General features: G+C 44.7%; 1 protein-coding gene across 3 annotated transcripts in view; it reads right to left on the bottom strand.

The window, feature by feature from the left end:
* pde4ba (phosphodiesterase 4B, cAMP-specific a) overlaps positions 1 to 25,301 on the bottom strand; it is an 87,220-nt gene that overhangs the window by 19,208 nt on the left and 42,711 nt on the right. For all 3 annotated transcript variants that reach the window (XM_029827721.1, XM_011615144.2, XM_029827722.1), the window contains 4 exons: positions 18,527 to 18,721; positions 17,688 to 17,724; positions 17,310 to 17,380; positions 15,468 to 15,520 (listed from right to left, as the gene is read on the bottom strand). In XM_029827721.1, coding sequence (XP_029683581.1) covers positions 15,468 to 15,520; positions 17,310 to 17,380; positions 17,688 to 17,724; positions 18,527 to 18,721 — 356 coding nt within the window. The remainder of the gene's footprint in view (positions 1 to 15,467; positions 15,521 to 17,309; positions 17,381 to 17,687; positions 17,725 to 18,526; positions 18,722 to 25,301) is intronic.

Below are 25,301 nucleotides of genomic sequence, written 5' to 3'. Positions count from 1 at the left end.
TGGCATATTCCTATGAATTTGCAGCAAACATTAACATTCAAACCTTTGCGGGTAAATTTATTAGTGTCGGTAAATTATACAGATTTCCTTTTAATGCGGTCACCCTCCAGAAGCAGCTCGGAGGACACCGAGTCATGCGTTGAATTGTGATCTGTTTTACTGTGGCAATAAAAGCTAAAGTGAACCAGCTGCAAATAAATTCTAAAAGAGCCTTTTTGTATCGAGGGGTTGAACGAGGCCCGATTCTTCAGAATCTTAAATGAGAAAAACTTTCTCTTGGTGGAACTCCTCCTGTAGATTCTTGCAAACCAATAAAAATCCCAACTTTCACTATTAAAAGCAATAAAAGATTTCAGGCAGAGCCACATGGGTGAGATGAAACTGCCATGCACAATGTTGTCGGTAAACCTGTTGAGGAACCCTTGGTAAAGGGTTCCAAGTGAATCAGGAGCTGGAAAACAGTTCTCACACAAGGGCAGCCTGAGCACCATATGGGCCTGTTCCAGTACGGGTATTTATTCTTTTACATTGTTAAAATCTTTAAATGAGAATTAGCACTTACATTTATGATGAAATACGAGCCTTTTTTTTCTTTTTCTTTTTTTTTTACAGACACTCAACAGGAAATGTTTACTTGTTTGCAGGTGCACTTGTGATGATGATGACGACGGTAATTATTTCCGTTTTAGTAGCGCGCGGTGCATGCAGAACATCGCGATCCGAGACAGTAAAATCAAAACCTACTTTCCCGACCATGGTCTCCGTTATGCTAGGAGAAAGTCCGTTTTATGTTGAAAAATCTCACAAAAAGTGCGTTGACTGGCTCACATGTAGCAGTTGAAGCAGTGTGTGTGTGTGTGAGTGTGTGAGTGTGTGTGTGTGTGTGTGTACCTCCTTATTACTTGGACATAGTGTTCCATGTCCTCCACATAGCATTCACATGTACTCATTCCTGTACGTTCCACTACCGAACTCAGTGGGAATGCAAATGGAAAGCTATAAATCTGCATGCAACTACTCCCAAAGGGTGGACCGTGATGCCGGATTCATTGCTGAATCCCTGGAAAAACAGCGGAAAGGGTTCTGCTGTGTTGAACTGTCTCAGTCCAGGTGGAAACAGGAAACAAGAAGCAAAAAGTTCCCAGGTAGGATGGGACGTTGAAATGAGCTTAATTTTAGAGGCAGGGATGGGCATGGATCTATGCTTTTGATCCCGCTCGGAAGCATACGTTCAAATTCAGGGAAAAACAAAAGAGTTTCTGTTTGAAATGTGCAGAACATCGTTCATTTTGAAAAGTAAGATGAGTGGCAAGAGGTGTCTTTTGCACGAGATTGTTAGGACGTCGTGCACACGTCGACGTGTTTACACAGAGAGGTGAAGGTGTGGAGCGCCAGGTGACTCCCACCCGCGGGATGTGCTGCCGCAACACCGTCCTGCACAAACCTTCTGCAGCGCTCTCTCGTTTCGATAAAACGGACCGACGTCAGCGAAGCGTTTGTCTTATCTGAGGAGCACTCTGTCCTGACCCTGACCTGCTGTCTGCTGCTGAGAAACTCACACTCCTCCACACCGCAAGACTCTCTCAACTGCAGTAACATATGCACACGCAAACACACACAAACACACAGCAACAGAGCAGACTCTGTCCACGTTTCCTGACGTGAACTCACAAATCAGTACGAGCAGTGCTGACGGGGCTGAATGGGCCTCATTGTCAGCCTGAACGCTTTTTTCATGTTGATAAGCACAGATCAAGGAGCAGAAACCTGGGTGGCAAAATATCTCCTCTTGTCGAGTATAAGTCTGTAGTAGAAGGAGGAAAAAACTTCCATATTATTAGATCCTTAGTTGGAAATTACAGCCTGATGTTTCCTCATAAGAGGCCCAGTGACTGGACGTTAGAATGGTCCCAGTTAAAAACTTGAAAATGAGCAAAGTTCAGTCCACCTTTCCACCAGATGTTTCTTTATTTCTTTTTTTAAAGGATGTAGTTCCAGTAATGAGGATGTAAACAACGTTTGCGGGCAACCAGACTCAGCCATCCTGCTTTAAATGTCTTGGCTTTGTATGTATGAATAACATTTTAATCGGAGTAAAAAGAAAATAAAATGGTCTCAACACTTTCCAGCTGTTGCTAAATGCTTCACAAGAAAACATGACATTATCTGCTCTGTATTTGGTGCAGAGGCCTTGAGATGGAGCCAAGCCGGACTGGTCCAGGTCAGGACAAAGCAGACCCTGGCTCAGGTCAGAACGGAGCAGGCAGAGCCACGAAGGCACCACAGGGGTGCGATGACGAAGGGGTTTGCGTGCAAGAAAGGATCAGCTTCTCCAGTAACATATGAAAACCAGCTGAGAGAAACCTCAAATAACCTCCTATGGCTTCCTTATGATGGGTAAGCATCGTGTGTGTGTGTGTGTGTGTGTGTGTGTGTGTGTGTCAGAGAGAGAGAGAGAGAGAGAGAGAGAGAGAGAGAGAGATACTATTGACACAGGTGAGCAACCAGAATTATTGTGCCCGTCTGTACTGGCTACACCAAAATTCCTGATTTAATCAAGTTAAAATCATCTTGTCTTGATCAATAAGTTAATATGTTAAAGTCATTGACTCACAGTGTTTTCAGGGATTACAAAAAAAAGATGTAGGATTTGTCTGCTGTTAATAATTACAACATTTAAATTCAAGTGGAGGGCTTATTTTTACAGCTCTCCCTTTACTCCAGGACAACAAAGGAGGCAGTGATTTTGGTGTTTCCTGGTGGAGGAATGGTTCCCAAATAACCAAACAAAAGAGCCGCTCTGAAGCAGAAGGCACTGGGATCCATCTGCGCTTAGCTGAACAGGCCTGCTTGGAAGGGAATACTTCAGGGGAAGGGCAGCAGTCTACTTTATTACTGTGCTGACGTCAATGGCATAATTCAAATAGTTACAGAGTGCGAGCGTCCAGCTTTCAGAGCTGGGTCTCTTTCTCTCTGCTGCAGGCTGCAGCTAAAGCCAGTCATGGAGCTACGGCTTCAGACTAAGCTAGCTGAAGCTAAATGATAAAACAAAACACAAGTGGACTACAGGGCATTCAGAGTCTTTCCTGCAGACTCTGCTTCCTCTGAAACATCATATTTTGGTCCTTTTAGATAAGGGAAGGAAAAGCTTTTAGTTAGGAAGAAAGAGGGAAGAAATTTACATGTAAAAGAAAAAGGATATGAAAACACATTTCGACAAAACGCTTTTCCCTTTTACTGTAAGAGGGAAGTGACACTGATTGTGTGGCTGCGTGTGTTTTCTGTTTTCAACAGTATTGACAGATTACCATTATTTGGTTATCAGATAAGCACTTCAACAGTCAACTGGTTGGGCATTGCCAATAAGGGCTTTGAGAATTGTTATTAGCATGTCCCCTTTATATATTGAAACATGCATCTGCAATTAGTGTTGGGAAAGATTTAGACACTGCTCCGCATGATAATGTTGCACAATAATTCACGTGCCAGAAAATGGACTAAAAATATTCTGCAAACTCTTTATGGCGCTGTCAAAAATTCATGTCAGCTTCCCCATCACCAGGAGTAATTTTGAAAATAGCAAGCAGGCACTTCAATTGTTTGAAAAGCAATCATTAACAGGCTTATTTATTAAAATCTATTAAGGCTGATGTGTTTGACAGTTGGGTTTTGGTTGGAGCGTCTTATTCTAATTCAATGCTTAAACCCTGATATTTAGGATCAATCTGATTTTGGAATTCATGTTTAACTTGTCTTTGTGTGAAAAAAATGGAAAACACAAGTAATATTCAAATTTTAAAAAAGGAAAGTGTCTGTCCAAGCCGAACCATTGGGCAGCTACATGAACAGGCAGATATAAACATTGTAGTGGTTTTCTCTAACCTAGCTGGATCTCCTTCAGAAAGAGGCCACAGGCGTCTGAACCAGCAGGTTCCTCTGAGTAGCAGCTCTTCATGACAGAGGAGATAAGTAAAGCAGGGGTCAGACCTGAGTATCCTAGTCACATTCCAGCACTGGGATTGCTCGTAATTAAAGCTCAAAATACCACAATAGAATCTCACACCTTTATCTGTTGGGAAAGAGATGCTATCAGCAACAGACACAGGGTCTCTTTCCCGTCTCTCTATGGAATCCTCTTTACCCTTTTCTAATTTGAAAGCTCGTCCCCATTTTCCAAAACCTCCGACCTCTTGGCGGGAGGCCTAACTGACACCGGAGAGGGTGGATAATATCCTTTATTGGAATGTAACAGTGGTGGGCCGTCAGGGCCTGCAAGGCCTTCTCTGCTGGCCTAAAAAAATCTGAATCACAGACTGATGTTAAGTATATTTTCAAAATATACTTAACATCAGTCTGTTTTGTCCATGAATATGTATTAAAAAATTCCAAATGGTCTGTCCGCTTCCTTTCATTGCTAGCCCCCTGGTTGCGCTGTTTCCAGACATGTATTTTCATATTTAAGCATTTAACCAATCACATTTCAGCCACTATTTGTTGCCAGGGTCAAAGAAATCTGCCTGGAGGCCTTCACAATCAGTTCTGCGGGCCCTGTAGCATTAAAAAAATGTCGATCAAACTGTTGCTTCAACCAATCAGATTTTGAGTTGGCGACACCAAGGCCCTCTAGCAGGCGTAGGAAACGTCAGCGTATTCACGCGCTTTGATTGGATAGTCAGAGAGTGCACGAGCCAGAGCTAGCAAACTGCATCTGTAGCGAGCTGCACAAGCAAAGATATTGTTGTGTTGATTTAACAGCTGTTTTGTCAACCCACAATGGCTGAAGTAGGAGAAGAAATGGATTTGGTCGCAGATTTACTGTCAAAGCCATTTTCAAGACGGACTTTTCAAGAAAAGCTGGACATTGTTAAGCAAGGTCGGGCAACTCCGAAGCTAGCAAGCCTGTCACAACCGGGAAAAGGATTTGTCCGCCACTTTCAGTCCGCTAACTACGAGCGGTACTCCGGGCTCACAGGCTCCGAGGAACGCTGCTAATTGTCTTGCTGGGAGTGCTTGTTATTTGCCAATGATCGACGTGGTGTTTGGAGCCACACTGGATTTGTAAATTTGGCTTGCCTAACCAAGGCAGCAACGAGGCATCAAAGCACTGCCGGACACTTACAAGCGATGGTGCTTTCCAAAACTTTTGGGGAAACCAGAGTGGATCTACAGCTGAGCGAGCAAGTGCGCATGGAAACGGAGCTCCACAACGAAAGGGTGAAGAAAAATAGGGAAATCTTAAAAAGACTGATAGACTGTGTTTGGCGGTGACCATCCCCGTGTCTACTGCTTCTGTTGAACGGACATTCTCAGCCCTAAAGCGAATTAAAACGTATGCCAGAAATACGACAGGGCAGGCTCGACTTTCAGCATTAGCTTCGATGGCGATAGAAAAGGACGTCTTGATGGAACTGAAATAATAATCTGCACAACAGAGTAATTGAAATCTTCTTGAGGAAAGAAAGGAGGATGGATTTTGTGTACAAATAATCAGGATTTTTGGTGAGTAAAATCCAAAATCCTGATTATTATACTAAAATGTTGCTATATTCCTAAATAATGTAGCGTGTTGGGGAGGGTCAGTGTGGGAATTTCCCAGCATGCTTTGTGGCAGTGTGTCTGTGGGTTCCGGTTGGTGTTAACCCTGTTTTTGTTCGTTGTAAATGTTATCTTTTGCAACTTTCAATGTTAGTGTTCAATTTATTGAGTTCTGGTTGTTGATGTATTTAATTACTGTTTTAATTACTGTTTGCACTTGCACACCATGAGCCAGGTAATGTGTGTGATTTAGGACTTCCCTTTGTTCATGTGTCTTCAGTTCCGTGTATGAATAAGCTGGCAGAAGTCTGTGTCTGAGTTCTTCCGCAACCTAAAGCCCTAACTCGCCACAATAATATTGCAATTTTATGTGTGTCGCAGCTGTACCTGCAGTGAAAGTTTTATGGCCATAAAATAATTATTGAGGGTTGGATTGATTCAGACGGAGCACTACTGAAGGCCTAGATGTGAAATGCACGGCCCGCCACTGGAATGTAATAAGAATAAACAGATGGTTACCTGTGCGTTTTAGACACAGTCGCACTCACAGGGTGACACAGTCTTGTGTACAATGTTTGAAACTAAATCCAGAACTCTTGATAACAAATAAAGTCCGACACCACTAATAAACAACCGAGCAAACTGATGGACGGGTCTGGAGGACAAAGAACGTTCAGGCAGGCCGTGAAATATAAGAACGTCTCTCCAATACAATGTGGTAATGAGCGAAGCTCTTATGCAACAAATTTCCAGCGTACAAATCGTCTTTCCCATCCCTCCAGACGTGTCTTCCCCCCTTTGTCTCCTTACGAGCCTCGGGAGCTCATCAATCAACAACCCCGCAGATAAAGAACTAAATTCCTGGAAAGGTACCAAATCACAAGAACGCATGGATTTTTAACACACATGCATCACGCTTGCAGGTGAGTGCCGCCCTAAATGTACTTTTTAAACCTGAAATCACGTTTTTAAAAAAAGGATATTTGATATTTATTCGTGGGATACTCCAACATCCAGATGCTGCTGCAAACTGCTCCGTTCACGTCCAACTAAAAGAGCGTTTCCATGTCAAACAGGATAGTCTTTGGGTTTGGGGCTGGGCGCTCACGCCACTGAATCATCATCATTATCACCTCCATCATCGTCATTATTGATTTTGCACTGTTCGACAGAACAAATTGTGAATAGTTAAGAGGCAAACAAGAAGATCGTATCCTCAATCCGACCTTGTCCGCCTGCTGCACAGGGCCGAATTCTCTCTCTGGTCTCCAAAACACGTAAAAACCCACTCCTTTCATCTCTTTACAGACTACTCATATAAACCAAATTGGGAGCGGTTCTGCGGTGCGTTTACACTATTGCGAAGTTGCAAGCAAACATTTCCAGTAACTTGTACGATACTGAAGCTGTGGGAGAAAATATTAGTGATGACGTCAACTTGTCTCCAGGGGTCAAAGCGTATAAACGGCCCTGAGATGTGAGCGGAGCTGTTTGGAGAAAGACTGCGATATTCCTCACCTTCTCTCCGAGAGCAAACATACAGCTACCCACAGGTGTCACAAAGTACACACACACACACACACACACACACGCACGCACGCACGCACACACACACACACACACACACACACACACACTGATGGCAGGCTCACACACACACAGGTAGGCTCACAGGTTCACCTGATGATTCCAGGTTGTGTCCAGGCCAATAACAGTGTGCAGAGCAACTGTGGACTGGATCAGGCGGTGGGACGTGCGTTCACCAGATGAGCCGCTGATGCTAGATTTTAACGTGGTGAGTGAGTGCTGGCCAAATAGAAAGGGGACAGTTTAATGTGGTTTAGGGAGTCACATTTCTGGCATTTTTCACCAACTTTGCAAGCTTTCGTGCTTATAGATTCTGTGATTTTTCATTCTCGTGATCATGTCCAGAGGTGTGACCAAAAACCTAAATATTAATATGATCTTCATAGATAATAATAACATAGGACATTACAAACAATACCAAGGAAGTTTGGATGCTGGGTCTTGTGGAATACTTATCTATTACTTTATCTAGTCATCTTTTTATTAATTAAATCATTATCATAATTTAGTCATAATATCATAATTAAATCTGTGCCTTCCATCTGCAAACTTAAAACAGTTTACAAGGAGAAATCAGAATTCTAAAGCTGGTTGAGATCAGAAACGGTGTGTTCGAGGAGGTAGAGTGACGGTCGGGAAACGTTCATGTATCGATTACTGGAGAAACCAGGACGCCAAAGACGGTCAGTGGTGTCCTGTGTCGTACTAACACAACTGTTTGCTCAGTTTCTCCATTTAAGTCGTCAGTTTCCAACTCGACCTCTCTGAGCAACCAAGTCTGTGAAACTTGAGTCACAATTTACATCATATCAGATAAACAAAGGGTTCTTGTGTATTGCCGCACCTGCCAATGTGACAAATTAATGTTTTTTTCTTTTTTAGTATCACGTTTAGTGCAAGAAATGTCTCATCAAGTTTGCATATACAACCTGCTGCATTGAAAAATATCAAATTAAGCATTTAAATAGCCCAAGGAATTAGCCGTGCTGCTGTTTCAAGCTGACTATTTTCAATCTCAACAAATCTCTCAGTGGGCAAAACAGTCCAGTTTGGGGAAAATGTGTTTCCCATGACACATTTATCCCAAGGTCAACGTGCGGGAGAAAATAAATATCCATCCGCCTGTACTGGTGTTTCTGTAAACTCCTACAGTATAGAAGAGAGAACCGTGCTAAAACACTCAGAATAAACAACCAATTAAAGCGTTCAAGTTGGGCTTTTGAGCCAAGAGGGAAACTCTCAGCCCGTTTCCCTGAAATCCCATTACACTTCTATGAGTGGATCACATCCCACAGAACGAGGGTGTGTGACTGCGCGAGTGCCACAAGTGCCACAAGGACACTGCTGGAAAACTTTCTGGAGACCAGAAATTCTCCAGTGATGACGTGCACAGCCCTCCGGAACACAGTGGGACATACAGAACAGGTTCATCGGTGCAATATACACATTCCAGTGGTCTGTCTTTGTTCTGGGAGAGTGACAGTAAACAGCCTTATCTACCACTGAAGAGAACACACTCTTCTCCTGATGTTTGAGCTGATACAGTGTCCTCACTGTCTCTGTGGCCAGCAGAGCAGCCTGCACAATCAAACACACGGTACTAGAGCTTAAGCTGTTTGAACTGGCGAGTTTGCCGGTTTATACAGGTATGACCGAGTCACTCTTGGTGTGTGCTGAGTCAACATGGTGTGTATTTTGTACCGGACTGCATGTGCTGAGTTTTATTGTACTGTCAGTGAGTCAGAAGCGAAATGGCGAAGGTAAACACTTTCTTTTTTTTCTCCACGTAATTATACCGTTGATGCCTTGTCTGAACAAACTCATCTGTCTTCAAATGTGCAGCTCTGTCTTTACTCACACCTAATTGTGCTAGTTTGTTCTAATAAGGCTGGACTCCAGATGTAAAGTGGTGAAGATGACATCTTTATCTGCTTTCAGTCTTTATTTCCAGTGATACTGTTTTAATGGTTACTTTTCAAATGAATGCAAAGAATCTTGTTGGGCCTGCAGACCAAGGACTAGCTTACATGTCAAGTCAAGCTACAGCTCCATCTCTCCTCAATCGGTCATCGTGTAATCATGCATCATCTCCCCTCACTGAAGTGGCCTTTGTTGGAGTACACAAGGACAAAAATAGACCTGATTATTGATCTAAGCGTGCCCACCTCTGCACCTCCAGCTCGGCGGACCATTTTGACTATTGGCGACCTCACAGAACAAACAGTTTGCTGCATTTTAAACAAACCAGGATAAAGGGCCATCCCTCTAACTGCTGAACCACTGTTGTTACAAAGGGTAATGCCAGAAGCACTAAGGTTCCGGCTTCCTGTGATTGACTGGTGACCTGCTCAGAGTGCATTCCCCTTTTCTGCCCAGCAACTGTTGGGCTAAACTCCAGCACCCCAACTGATAAAAAGCAGATGGAGGACATGGGACAGAGAATCAAATGCACCTACAACAAGGACCTTTCACACATCAGATTACAGAACGCACAGCGACTGACAATAAATAGAATCTTCTTGTTTACTCCATGAAGAGCAGCTGCCGTAAATCATGGGGGGGGGGGGGGGGGGGGGGGTTCATTCTACAGATATTACAGCCTTTCCTGTCAGCCGGCTGAAGAGTTCCCATCAGAGGAAGAAACCTTCTCACTCACATTAGTTCACTTTCTCACCCTCCCCAGAGACAGAACAGCGTCCCTGGCTGTCTGAAGCAGTGTGAAGCCTGCTTCAGGCAAATTTAGTCCAATTTTTACATAATGTAATTTCCAACAGTGTCTACCAGTAACCAGGCCACTTTGGGACCCACAATGAGGTCATTAAAACAGCAGGGACAGGAAGAAGTTATGAGGGCAAATAATAGTAGACACCCAAGGACAGAAATACTAAGAAGAGATGAGATGAGGCTGAACAACAAGGCAGCCAAACATCACAGTTTTAGCTGAAAATAAAAACTTTTCAAGTAAATAACCAGCAGGTTTGGAATAAACTTAAGCATAATTCCCTGAAAAACTCTTTCAAAGATCTTCTTCTCACTTTAGAATGAGTTTTGGGTGTTAGTGCAGGACTGTCTGCAGGCCAAAGCAAACAATTAATACCAGCTGATTAATAAAAGCCGAAACCTTGTATACACATGAGCACGTTAGTAAGATAAACATGCGGCTCAGCCCGCTAGTGTTAGTTTCTATCTGGAGTCTATGGAGCGTGTCAGTGAGAAGGCCCAGACAGGTGCAGGGCTGTCAGGCAGCCACAGCCTCTCAAGCCTCTGGCTTTGGGGCGCCGCGTCACGTGGAACCCTATTAGATCCTGGTAAATAAACGCCTGCATCCCGCTGTGTCACCGTATGTGGTCCACAGTAACGCAGCAGTAATTGCTGATATCAAATGCAGTTTTATAGCCCACGTGAGTTCTACAGCACCCTCTCAGTGGGTATGGAGGGATTTCAGCTGTCCGTGTTGGGGGGAAAACCACCTTTCTTTCACGTCTATGAATGTTTGACAAAGAACAGTTCCAGAAGTTTTCAGAAACAGAACAACCACTTGTCATCACTGGGCTGCAGTACAATGCATCAGGGCTCTGTGGGGACTTGTGCTCCACATGTAGGCCACAGCACCTATTTATATCCAACATTTAATTTGCACATCTCTTGTTTCAGCTGGAATTATTTTGTATGTGTCAGTGGCAGAAGTCAACAGCATGAACCATCAGGGCCCAGCAGAAAGGTTCCCGACCTTCCCGGCCTCCTCTGAGCTACCAGAACACTTGGCCACAGATCTGTATGCAAGCTAGCACCACAGCATTACACAACCTGCCCAAGTTACTCTGAATGTCACCGCTTTATTTATTTGTTTGTTAGTTTGTTTGTTTAACGGAAAGTGCGGCTGTTTGCTTTTTTTATGGGTCCCAGTGAGTTATTGTAGAACGTTTTCCTGTTTTTGTGTGGTGCGTCTTCTCTTCAGCCTATTTTTCTTACCTTCTCAAGACCATTCCTTATCTGGCCCGCTCTCACACTCCACTCCTCATCTCCTCCTTTCATCCTCCCCTAACCCGTGCATTCCCACATGCATGCGCCGGACCTCTGAGCAGTGCAGGGGGAGCGGGCCTGTCCAAAGCCTGCGTTAGATAACTTTCTTAAAGAGATTAATGAGGTCTGCTCTCCTGAAAGCCTCCTGGCATCAAACGTTCAGTCAATACAAACCTAATGTTTATTTGACTTGGGGAACGTGGACAGGGAAGATCAATTTTTTTGTTCTATGCTGCAAAAGTTGGTTATGCAACCGTCTCAGAAATCGCACGTTGAAGGAAGGTAACATTTCGAGGCAGCTGCGAATGGACAGATTACCACCTCTCTCAATCTATCAGCCACACAATCTGCAGTATATAAATACATTTATTATAGAAATATACATTCCTGTCCCATCTGAAACAAACAGGGACGGAATATGATGCACAAGGTATGATGCACAAAATTAAATTCCTTGTTATGAAATCGTATAAGCATGTGTTTCATATATTTAAAACAGAAGGAATAAAATAGGTAGTTTATCGGTTAATCTGTCAGTACAGACAAATTCAAGAGCCTGGCTCAAGGGCATTTAGACAGAGTCAAACCAGCTGCCTTTATGTTGGAATTGAACCAGCAACCTCCAGACCAGACGGAGAGACAGGGGTTTCTGTTTGTTTCCTGCCGTTATATAACTATGTCTGTTTCTCTGCACCACCTTTACCCAAGACTTGCTCACCAAGGACCTCCTGCCCTGTGATCTCTATTCCATACGTCTTGCTGAGTGTTTTCCTCCCCTGTAGAATAATATGACACACTCTCCAACTTTCATGTCTCCCTTTAACTCATTGTTCAGTGTTGACCAAACGTCGGCTCCCGGCTCTGAAACAACAGAGCTTCTTGAGTGGAAAGTGTGAGGAGAGGACGAGGCAGCGGAGAGAGGCACAATAGGATTAGACCAGCCAACTCTCTGACACCGTTCCCCGCTACTGAGCAGGCCAACCCCTGAGCGTGGACAGCCTGAATGGGGAATTAGACCAGGAGAGTTCAAGCTCCCTGAGCTTCACATGTTTCCTGTATGACAGCATTTCATCGCCGGGGCCAACTCGAGCGGGAAGCCGGGTCATGCCTCTGTGAGCTTCCCACAGATAAATATTGTTTAAATGCAATGGAACATTTCCTGACTCGGTTACGACACCACGACACAAAAAACGGCTCTGGGTCAGTGAGTCTCTATTATGTGAAGCCATTTGGTACATTATCTGGCCCATTAACCGAAGCACTGGTAGACGGTGGAGCAAGCAGCCAGTGTTGCTGTGATTTACAATACATGTACAGATAACAAAGGTTGCGTAACACATGAGAGAAAAACAGTATTTTTCCTCCCCAGTATAATAGCCCAGACGGTGGCACCAGTGCTGAAGAAGACCCGCTGACATCATCCGTGCAACATTACAGCCTGTGTTTTCTGTATTACTGTGAGAGTGAATAGCTGTAACAAAATGAGCCGGGGAAACGTGTAATTATCAGCAGACGCAGCTCCGTGTTCTGTGGATTCCCACCCAGCACTGTCAATTTCCACGAGTGGCAGGAGCAAGAGGCGACGCAGCGTTATATGCTGCGTGCATTAAATGTGCCGCTCCAAAAACATGTGACAACAGAAGGTGACGTCATGGGTCTGGAAACTGAAGACAGTAAAAATGATGACAGCAAAACATGATTTTACAGCTCCTGCTGAGCCAACAGATGAACACAAATTTTGGAAATACGAGATGAATGTGGTAAAATGTAAAGGTTTTGTCCCGGGAGGTCGCGGTGAGAATTAAGAATGAGCCTGCAGCTGTGCCATCTATCACTGCAAAACTGAACTGAAACTCACTCCACACGTAGGTCGTGTTTCGGTTTTCTGGTCGTATTTCCGCATAAAGCTGCAAAGGTCAAGCTTTGAATCCAGCACAGCACCCTAAAGAGGTGAACCGTAAAATGATGATGGGTAAAATGATGTACGTGCGTAAATCTTCACTGGTTCCATCACAACCGTGTTAAAACTAGACTTGGTGAAATCTCTGTCCATGAACGTAACAAACATCCGTATCTGAGAGCGTTAATGAACAAAATGTGACTTGATCAGTCTGATTTAATATAGAAGAAAATAAGCGTAGGCTGAACCACTGAGTGAGGGTGAAACAGGTCTGAGTGTGATGAGCGATTGTGCAAGTATTTACGTGTTCGATCATTGTGTCAGCGTGTGCATGTTTGTGCAGTCTGGGGGCAGACAATGGGCCTTTGTCTCTCAGCATCCTATTTTCCTCTTACACACACACACACACACACACACACTTCCATGTAGATATTTCCTCAAGCCTTCCGTCACATTACCTCGGTTTAAAGACAGCAAAACAGGAACAATGTGATAGTCTCATCCTGCCTCACACTTCCTGCCCCCCCCCCCTTCGGAGCCAGACGAAAAGATGAATGAAGGGTAAAAAGATGGGACAGAATGGTGAAAGAGGGTCTGGGAAGGTGTGAGAGGGAGAGACAAAGGCAGCGTGTGTGTGTGCGTGTGTGTGTTAATGTGAGGAGCAGGTGGCGCACAGGCAGGATGTGGCCTGAGGTTGTAGCAAAACAGTTGTGATTCTGTGGTGCGCAGGTCCTGCCTGCGCACCACATTTTTGTGCATTTAGCTGCAACATCCTCCAATTATCTCAAATCTATTCTGAATGTTCTGAAATACACACACAGGTTTTCAGCATCTACAGTTAAAACATCTAAATAGGTGAAAATAGATGAAGAAGAAGGAGGTTGATTGGTATAAAGTTCCAAAAGGCAACTTTCTTTTGTCTGTAAGATAAAACCTGTAGTAAATTAAGGGAAATCTGCATTTAGTTTAGTTGTGACTGACTCTAAATGGCATTTTATATATATATGAAAGGTCATTCCTACAGGACTTGCAATGTTTTCACCCCAGCGTGGCAGCTTCTAGTGAGGTTGAAAGTTTTAGACATTTTCTGACACAAATCTTCTTCTATCAGAACAAAATAAAACTAAGCAGCAGAAACTGGAAGAGTGTCATGGAATCTATGAAATACGAGGGTGAAGCTTCAAATAGGCCTTTTTGATGCTGTCATATTTCTGTAAACAGCAGAAAGGTTTAGGTGATAACAAGAATATTGTTGATGTGAGAACGAAACAGTGGACAATCTCCCGGCAATCTTCAATCAGCGTTCTGTCATCACCAGCATGTCTAAAAATTGTTTCTCAACATTTATCTGGTCTGAAAACACTTCTCAGAAAACACCTTCAGTGATGTTTCTGAGAAACTCCTCAACGTCTGGTGTGTCGCAAGTGAGGATAAATCAGCAGGCTGCACGTGCTCAGAAAGACTGAAGGAATAAACTCGAGCACAAATGTCATTTTAAACAGCGTGAGTGCTTGCAGAGAGAAGTTGGCACAAAATTTACCAACACTCATTTGCCCCTCCCCCTGCAACCCACACACACACGCATACAGACACACACACACACACACACACACACACACACACACGCATACAGACACATTCACACACGGCACCTGATGAGCTGCGGTTCAGAATAAGGAAGTGAAAACTCGGTCCATCTGCTTCGACAGGAAGTCAACAGAAGCCACATACAGGCGTGCTGACGTCAATCAGAGCCACAGGAACACCTCCCCAGAGCGTGCACTCACACACACACACACATGCACACTACTCATGGTCGTGCAAGTGGGCCCACATAAATATTCATTTAAATCAACGCTGACAAAAACTCAGAAACTTGCTTTCTTCCACACGCCAACTTCTTGTACACACTTGTCAACTAATTAAAAGGTTCTCTCTCTGTCACACACACACACACACACACACACACACATACACAAACCAGTATAAAGATTTTTTGCGAATAAGCAGTCACGTTGTTCCTTTACTTGTGTGAGCAACAATACACATGCAGTATTTGTCTACAAAGGTAGTCCCAATCAGACATGGACAAGTTCTCCTGAAGCCAGTTATACTTTCATCGTGTGGAATAGAATGTGCTGTGTGCGAGCGTGCACACACTCGTGTATTTGGGTAAAATAGAGCCATATTGTGTTTGCACAAGGCTAATGAGCTTGATGACAAAGTAGTCTAGACGGCTGTGTTGAAGCTGCAGACAGATGGAGAAAAGAGCGAGAGCCATCACGTACGCCAGTTCATGAAGAGGAGACGAAGGCCAACAGGGAAAAAAGGAGATGAAGGCCAGGAGGGAAGGAGAGGGCAAAGCAGGGAGAGAAAGATGCAACGTCACCTTATAGACACATCATAGATGTTAGCATCCTACCTGGGAGACACACTCTGGTGAACGGAGGCTGCGTTGTTGCTGCAGGAGACCTCCTGGAAGAGGAAAATAAAGGCTTAGTTAATATTCTGGGATCCACACGTACTCAAGAAAAAGTAGGAATGTATTCAAATACAAAGTGTGCTGGGTGGCTTCAACTCCACCACAAGCAGTTTGTTTTTAACCATTTCCACATCACTATAGCTTGAATTTAATCATTTTCAGAGTCGGCGACTGAGGAGCCATCACCAGCATTTGGTCTAACCAAGTATTGTTGTATCGCAGCCTGCACAGAGTGGAAAGTGAGTATGTGTGTTTACCTGCAATATATGGTGTAAGTAAAGTACAATAACGGCTTTTAAAATAAAATCTCTACTGTATACCCATATACACACACGTGTATATATATATAGAGCTCCATATGCAACATATGTGTCACGCGTCAATAAACTGATGCTGGGTATTTGTATGCTCTAAGGAGAGCAGACAGACAGGTATGCATTTATAAAAATACCTGCAGCAGGAACTCGTTCATCATTTGCCCTCGTGTGTGGATATAGTTCAATGTGTGTGCACAACGCTGGTTTATGGTCCATGGATCTGACTGCAGTGCTGATGCCGTGTGGGTGTCAGAGTAGAATGTAGGGCACACGGCTTTGGGTTTTCATTACAGCGAGCCGAATGCTAACGCAGTCTCTTAGCATCCAAGGAATCTGCAGTCTCCTCACCTCCAGTGGGAGGTGTGATGCTGCATCTCAACTGTGCTGCTTCCAGAAGAAGACACCGCAAAATTGAGTTTAGTTTTTGCAAAAAATAATATTTTAAATAAGGAGCGTATGAAGAAATAGTCACCTGACATGTCAGCACATCAATATGCTAAAAAATAAACACAAAAGGCTTTCATTAATGTGTCTATTAATGGTGCAGCTGAAGGAATGTCCAGAGGGGGGAGAAACCATGTATTTACACTGGATTTCACACAATTTATTTCACTGTGCCGCAAAAGGCATTATAAGTTTTATTTTTGTTTCCTGATTTACATGCGTTAGAAACATGATGCTGCATGAATATGAAAGCCTCACGACAGAAGCAGCAGAGAATATATCCAGTGCAGATGGCAAATACTTTTCAGGCATACCAATGAGGCGATTCATCGGTGTGTTTATGTGTTTCAACACAACAGAGCAATTCATTATGGAGGACCTATGTGACACATGACGTCAAGCTGGAAACTATCCGTTAAAATCCCCCCATCCATCGTCTGTTGACTGAGATAAAAGGGGAACGACGGTCCTGAAATACAATCGTGCTTTTTTCGGGACAGGGTGACAGTACTGCAGGTTACACGTTTAAACATGCATGTTCCGGACCGATGACGCCGGTGCCGCGTCTGTCTTATTTAAAGCTCAATGGCACCACCTCGCGTTGACATAGCGGGACTGCAGGCAGACTAGACGCTTCAGGCTTTTTGAGGTAAATATATTTTTGTTCTACAGTTTTTAAAAGTCACTCTTGGGCATTTTTAATTCTCACACACTGCAATTTAAAACTGGATCAAGGGTCCGATTCCAGCCTGGATATTCAAAGGCCTGAGGGTCAAATCTCTGGCTGTCTTTTACCTGCCTGTCTGAAATAATACAGCACACTTTACATATGGTTATAAAACAAAAATGGTAAAAGAGATGCAGAGGGGGTATTTATTTAAACAATATACTTATATAAGTATGGATTCATAGACAATATAAGTATAGAATCCTTTAAGGGTCAAAGTATAGCATCTAATGTATTATAAACACTTGATCAATATCAATACCTGATTTCTGATTTGGGTTGACAAGTACTTACTTGCTGGAGGCACACTGGACATTAGTCAGTACAGTGAAATTATTCCTGACACTTCGAAGGCTTGCCAGAACCTGGAAAAATAGAGCAGGAGAACCTTTGGATTATTACATGCGATTGTCTGGGGGACACATTTATTAATTGACTCGGGACAAATATGGAAGTTTTTTGTTTTTTGTTTTTTTTTTAAAATACATGTAAGATTACCTAGGGGAAACAAACTATATAACTGAGGATTATTGATGCAATGATTAACTTACTGTGAAATCTTTAACTGGTACAATATGAAAGAGACTACATCATTTAGCTTGTTTGCCATCATTGTTGGTAAATTAGTTGCTGTTAATGTGTGATTTAAATTAGATTCCAGACAATAATTACCTGAGCAAAGGGTGTTACAATCAGGTCGTCTCCGTGTCTGAAAGCACAAAGACACAGAGACAGAGGCAGTGAGAACAGCGGTAATTGGCGTGTGCATCTGTACCCTAAAGGCTTCCTGCCAACGTGGTGATGCCTAAAAGCAAAGATCTTCAATGAGCACAACAGGCACTGACTCCCAGGACCCCACAGCCTCATTTCTATAATTAACTGACAGTGATGAAGTCCAAATACAGTGGGGGGGGCAAACATGGATCTTCTGTGTCTGGGATGTAACCTTGTAAGGCACAAAGCTTTATTTTTGGTCCAAAATGCTAAAGGACTCTTCTGTGGGTTTAAAACCACTGTCATATTGTCCTAAAACTCTTCATCTATCTTTCATTTTGGGGGGAGCAGGGCAGGGTGCCACTCTTAACTCTGGCCACGTACTTTACGCAGATCTCACATGTCAAAAATAACACTGTAATTATAAGACAATGTGCTCGGCGCAGACGACCAACCTGGCAGTTAAGCGACAGAGGCACTCATTTAGTTTCAAATCGGTGGGCTTTCTTTTGAATTAGAGGACGCCGCCGCTCCGTTTCTACCGCAGCGACCTTTTGATTTCATTATCTCACAGGGATGTTTGCTGTCATGTTACCAGGGAGATATAGGAGATATTTTGGATTACATCATTTTAATGGTAAAACAAATAACGATTGACAGGTGATCTCTTCGTGTAGAATATTCATAATGCGAAACCTCTCATGAGTTGTCTCAAGGTTTTAATCATTTTCAGTTATTGTATGATTATAGTGCACAACTGGGAACACTGGGCATCTGTGCACGTGGCCCGTACTCACAGTTCAGAGGCGATGGAGGAGTTGCGTGACATGGATTTGGGGGACAGGTCATAGTCGCTGTCAGAGCGGTACAGGAAGGACTCCCGCCGCTGGCTGTGACTGGGGAAGTTGGTGTGGAGGACCAGGCCAGAGCCGGGAGACGCCTGGGGGTCCAGGGGGCTGCAGCTGGAGGAGGGGCCATTCTCCACGTCGAAACTGCCGACAGATGAACACACTGATTTTAGGATGAGCCACGCACGCAATAAAGAAGAAACCGTTTGATATTTGAGAGTTTAAAGTGACTCCACCAATTCATTTTTCATTATCATTAATGATCCATCTCCCTCACACACACCCTTGTACTTCTATCTTTGTGAGGACTGGCCCCTTATTCTATCACCCCAACTAACCCACTTGCGTCACCTCACAAAATGACCCCATTACCTGAAAATGTCCTCATTCCGTTAGCAGAAGTTTTGATACTCACACACACACACACACACACACACACACACACACACACACGAGCAGAGAAGTGAGAGCAGATTGACACCGATTACAATGGAGGTTTAAGCCTGTAAACTTCTACAGAATGAAAAAAGAGAAGGAGGAGCTAATTAAGACATCATTAAAGAGGAAGAGGCATCTTCCCTGAAATCCCCTCTCCAACACGCCTTCGTGCACTTTTCTGCCACATTCTGAGAGCGGCGCTCTTTGGTAACCACGGCAGCATCACTTCCCCTTTCACGCCAGCAGAGCGTGTTTATGCGCTGCTGACAAATAAATACCCTCGGTTTTCCTTGCCTGACCTTGAACGTGGAGAATGAATCCAAGCAGGCCGAACTCACAACAAACATTAGAAACGGACATAAGTGTCTTTCTAAACTCCCAAGGCAGCGTCACTCCGATCCTCCGAGGATTGAGGACTGATTCTCAGGAGGGAAGACGAACGCGTGTCAGAGGAGGAATCGGAGGAATCGGAGGAGTCTTCCTGCTTCCACTCAACATCAACTCATCACCCAGCGAAGCGGCTGAAGGACCGCTGGGAGCAGGACTCCGGAATTCCAACACAACAGCAGCGACGCTTAGAAAGGGAGCAGAAAGATCACAAATAGTAACAACTTCCTGCCCGATTCTCTGCTTCCAAACCTTTCAGCCCTAAAAAGCGCCCGTCGCGATCTCGTCCTCAAGCACGTGGACGCTCACATGCCTGCACTGCGCAGCGCATTAGATGCTCCACCGCGCCGGCCTCGGGTCAGGCCTGCTGCTTGGTTCACTGCCATCATGTGCACGGACGACCAGTGCGAGCGGGGCTTCCTCGTGCACGCCAACCACACATCGCACCCTTCTGATCTTCCACTTGAGTCTCTTGTAAAGGGTGTAAAGGGAGTCATGCAGCACGCAGGTTCATTATGGTGGGTTAACTTGTCACACCGTTAAAAGCCCCCCTGTGGATTCTTTTACGACTGCCCCCCCCCCACCACCTCTTCCCCCCTGAGGCTGCTGGGTTACATAAGCGGCAACAATGAGACGTGTAGCCAGTCTGATGTGATGTGACGTCATTTGCATTGTCTCTCTGTTGGACTGGAGGACCTTGAGATCAAACTGTCGTCCTCACCGGAGACATTTATTATCAGGGGTGGTTCCATGCCAGGAAAGGCAGGAGTTTAATTATTCTTGTCTCATCTTCGCGGTTTGGAACTGTGTCAGTTTCCTATTGACAACTTCTGACTTTTTTGACCACACGCCTCATGTGACCTCATGTAACCTCATGTGACCTTTGCCCTCATTAGAAGAGCAGATGAGAAGCGTTCTAGAGTTGATTTCAGGTGTTACAGTCATATTTGGCAGCTGTCAGATGTGACTGACCAGCTGAAATGGAGACGAAAGGGAAGAGAAAGTTCTTTCTGTTTCCCTCAAACAAGCTGCGACTGAACCGTGGCGCCATGAATGAGGCCATTTTGCTGAGTCAGCCCGGACATCAAACATAGAAGTCTACACATCTTGATGGGAACCAGAGCGGGTTGTGAAGCAGTGATGGTTCAAGCGTGACCAAACATGGGGCGCAGCCTGATTGTTCAATATTGATGGAAATACGTCGGAATCGTTGAGATTCCATCTTCTTCATGAGTCCCGAGGATCAGACGTGTTTTACTGGATCAGACAGTTTGTTATTGGTGTCATGTTTATCTAAAGCCATCAGGAAGTGCTCCCTCTGGCCCGAAAATGACTCGTTATGATGACACGGCATTCCGTTCCCATGATCCACCAGCATCCGTCTCCTCTGATGAGCAGAGTGAGTGATGTTCCAGAGCCAAGAGTCTTTTATTCCTGTAGGTCAGAATCTCCCCTGAAAGCGTTTTAAATGCTTGGAAATCGCCTGAGTTGGAATTTTACATGATGACAATCATGTGAAAGACAGTATCCAAGGCTGACCTGCTACATTATGAGCAGAAATGGATGGTTTAATGATCACTTTGTTAAAACCAGAGAAATATATAAATATTTAAGCAGCTACAGCCTCAGAGCTTATTGGGTGTGATGCCACAGGTGTTACACGGCTGATTTGAGGGGATTCTTATGTTCCTCTCTGCAGACGCTCTCTCTCTCTCAGGTTGGGACATTTATTCAGGTCTGTTTATTTGGGATTGAGCAGGACTCTGGGACATCGACAGAGGTGTCCCTCAGCCGCTCCTCCTGGATGGTCTCACCTGTGTACTTGTTAAAGCTGAAGCTTTAGCTCCTGAACCTCCGCTCAGTGACCACTGGGGTCTGTCGGAGTATTTGATATTGTGACTCCATTTAGTTGGAAATTGAGTTGAATCTGTTTGTTTTTTTAATCTTTCCAAGGATCTCTGACGCTCTGGACGAGGGTCCTGATGCAGGCTGAACTGGTTCCAGTGGAAATGACTCCACTTCCAGCTCACAGACAATGGTGTTGTTGCTTTAAAACACGTTTATTGAGTCAGATTTACTGTCAGGGGACACTTCTGTATCCTGTTGATTTACCTGCACACGTGTGGGGATTAGTTACATTTCCTCCCTGAAGGAAACTGTTGAGTCTTAGCGTGATACGGAAATAAGCTGAGCTTTGATGTGATTCATGACCTGCGGATTATCTCTAAACAGAACTTTTTAATAAAGGAATACCTTCTCTCACTATCAGACACGACCGTGCAGGGTAATGTAGAACAAATTCATCGTAAAATGTCCTGTATCAAGGTTTAAAGGACAGAGAGAGAGAGAGAGACAAAGAATGTGTGTGTGTGTGTGTGTGTGTATGTGTGTGTGTGAGAGAGAGTGACAGAGAGAGAGACAGAGAGACAGAGAGAGAGACAGAGAGAGAGACAGAGAGAGAGCACATTCTTATACTTTGAATTACTCTCTTCCTTCCTGTGCGTTATGGTGGGTGGGGGGTGTTGGGGGGGCACAGGGGCCATTTTTCTGCTGCTATGCAAACAGCGGTGTCATGGTAACACCTCCTGTTTGTCTCGGTGTTATAGCCAAAGTTTACACATTATTTCTTACCACAAACGTCTTTTCCCATTAATAAATGAGTCATTAAATATAAATCCCATTTGCAGGGAAGGATCAGAAGGCCTTCCGGACCTTTCTGTCCGAGCGACAGCATTTCCTCACCCGACACAGGTCGTACAGTGAGAAATCTCTCCCAAAGTGTTCCGGTTTCACCCTTTCTTCTCACAGTCAGAGGTTTGAAACCTCTGGAGGCTCGGCTCATTAAAAATGACGCAATACCAGCGCACGCTGCAGGCCGTTAACGCAGAGCACGTGGAGGAGCGCTCACATGCGCCTGAAAAGTGCCTTTTTGCTGCATGTGACGGTCAGGTTTCATCCACTAAAAGCATCGCAGCACAACAGGCCGCGCGTGTTAACATGATCGGGACGAGTCCGGTACTGATCGATCCAACGCAGAAGACAACGGCAGCACGTTCGCAAAGACAAACCCGGGAAAACTATGTGGCTAAAGCAACGAAATTCAACCAATTACACCTTCAATGGAGCATTTATCAAGCGTCCACCTCTGGAGGGGGCGGAGTTCCCTCTGATGCCGTCCGAGCATGGATTTACCCGAAGCGCCGAGCAGAAGAGAACCAGCGGATTGGAAATAGACGGCGCTGTTATTAATAGAAATTAGGCCACTAACATCGCGGAGTCATTATGAGCGAGTGTTTTTGGAACAAAGACGAGGAGCAGATGCTCTCCTTTGGAAATCATTTACAGTCCAAATACTCTGACACATGAGCCAGGAGATGCAGAGCAGAACTGGCCGAAACGCAGGATGACGACAGCAGCACGCACGTGTGTGTGTGTGTGTGTGTGTGTGTGTGTGTGTGAGAGAGGAGAGAGAGGTCAGGTACAATAAAACATCCTTATTCTGGTGCCGTTTAATGAGGCCACAGAGTTCCTGGTCTGAACCCTCACAGCTCCGCCTTTTGTATTGGTGTCGCCGCTTTTGGATTTTTATCAAGCAGGTGATGGACGTTCCACTTCTGCCCGTGTTTATCAAGCAGCTTTCAAGGCAAAGTAAAACTTACGTCAGTCAGGAGGAGCTTGGAAGGACTCACTCCCGACATCATCCCTTCATCTAGGAGATCTGAACTTTACCGCAGATGGTCAGGAGGAGGAGGAGGAGGAGAGACCTTCATCGGGGCGTAAATGGTTCAGACTCCAGCACGTCCACCCTGGAGATCTCTTGGCTCTGATTTCTATCATATTCTTTGCTTGGAAGGGTTTTTAATTTGGAAAAGCCCATTTTCCTGCCCCCGGTCTAAGGGCAGGGCTCGGATGCTCCTTGTCATTATCTCCTTCCCTCATTAAACCCACTTCACAGTCACCGAGCCTAATTTCAACGTGGGTCAACCTCGCACGCATCAAAGGCTGCAGCCACAAAAACACGCGCAAGTCTCGTCCGCGTTTTGGTCCCCGTCCAAGCCAACATGTTAGCCTGAAGAAAAATTCACTGCAGATGAAATTCACACTGTCGTTCTCCACAGATCCAGCAGTTCCAGCTGGACAGAGATGATATTATAAAGAAACATAGGCCTATTCAATGCTAATATTACTTCCCATTAAGATCACATTTCTCTTTTTTCCTCATAAATGATCTTTTTCAGCATTTGATAGTAACAAATATGGTCACTAGATGGACTCAAAGCCATGATGAACAGGGTCATCCGCAGCTCTTTTACACCGATGCTAACGCTTCTTGTTCACCGCCAGTATTTGAGCTAAGCTAATTAGCAGTAGCCGACCTCAGCGTGACTCTTTCTCGCTGCAGCTTGCAGAGTTTGAGGGTAGAGTTGGATACAATCTGGGATCTGATAAATGATCTGGGGAAGTGTTGTCCTACAATGGAAAAAAAAAAGTAAAACGCAATCCAGCGGCACCCAGGGACATCCCATAAATGGAAATGTGGTGTTTATACGTCAAAGGAATCTGAGCGCCTGTCCAAACATTTGACATTTGGTGAAAGCCTCCCTGGCACCGCACGCTGCGTGCACGTACAGCCACACGGGCTCATCTACCTGTCCAACGGCTCGGAGGCTTCAGCCCCCAACCATCTGTGTGCTTCTGCCTACTTGAGAGCAGTCCAGTACTTTCCACAGGAAACCCTCAAAGAGATGGAAGCAGCCCAGCCAGGGTTGGAAGCCCAACTCCTTCAGAGCTCCCAACTCCGAGCTCCCATCATTAATTCATCACTGACGCCACCAGGCCTGTTCTCCCCTTAAAAAACTAGTGAGGAGGAAAGAAACATTGAGAAAACGCTTCCGCAGCCCGAAGGAACAACAGCTCAGAACTTTCTGTTTTCAACTTCTTTATGTTTTGTTGCTGTTGTTTCTGTTCTTGTTCCGTGTGTGTGGGTGTGTGTGTGTGTGTGTGTGTGTGCCACTTGACCCGATCAGGGTCCGGCTGACACTGACGATCCCACAACAGGAAAGATTCAGGCTTTTATCAGCTCCAAGGGATTCACGCAACTGTTGTCATCTCTGTGTTACACTGAACACATCAATGATGCGTTTGTGTGTGTGTGTGTGTGTGTGTGTGTGTGTGTGTGTGTGTGTGTGTGTGTGTAAAGGGTTACAACTGTGAAAAAGAAGAAAAAGGGAAATGAAGTTTTCAGAAGAGATAAGACGACTAACGCAGCTGCTTCGGCCCAGTCCGGTGCAGAATGAACATCAGTGTGGAGAAAGATAAGAGCAGATATCTTAGGACGCTGTGGTGCACGAACACGACAGCTCTGGCCCCGACGTTCTAGAAGAGCCCTTTCACCTGGACAACAAACTTCACTCAAATGAGCCTGCTGATGGTTTGATGCTTCCAGAGGTCCGGAGGAAACAAGAGCGTCAGTATTTTCTATGAGCGCTTCGGAATGCTAATGCTACCTGCACACACCTGGAGGTTGGATGGTTTTAAACCATACCCTGCTGTTTTAAAGCTTCCCTCCACTAATTTGACCTCCCCTGCAGCATTTTAAGCTGTTAGCTGGTTTTCTCGGCCGTAGACAATGAACGTGCACTGAATCGTCATCCACGTGGGGTATTCACAACTCTTATTTCCTTCATTTTTATATGTAGCAGCTTTATATTTTCCACCTTATGTTGATAAGAACCTGTACACCTACAGCCTGTAACATGCTACATGGGGAGAATCTCACTGGCCTTAGCAGAAATAAATGCAACAGTTCGCTGCCATTCAATGACCGCCGTGCCAGAGGGGGACTGGGAGTATTAACGCAACCATTTAAAAGGGTCCGATCACTGAGAAGCAGGACTCT

The sequence above is a fragment of the Takifugu rubripes genome, chromosome 20, assembly GCF_901000725.2.
Source record: "Takifugu rubripes chromosome 20, fTakRub1.2, whole genome shotgun sequence".
Taxonomy (NCBI): Eukaryota; Metazoa; Chordata; class Actinopteri; order Tetraodontiformes; family Tetraodontidae; genus Takifugu; species Takifugu rubripes.
Note: the sequence above shows the minus strand (reverse complement) of the source record. Positions and strands in the feature narration are given on the sequence as shown.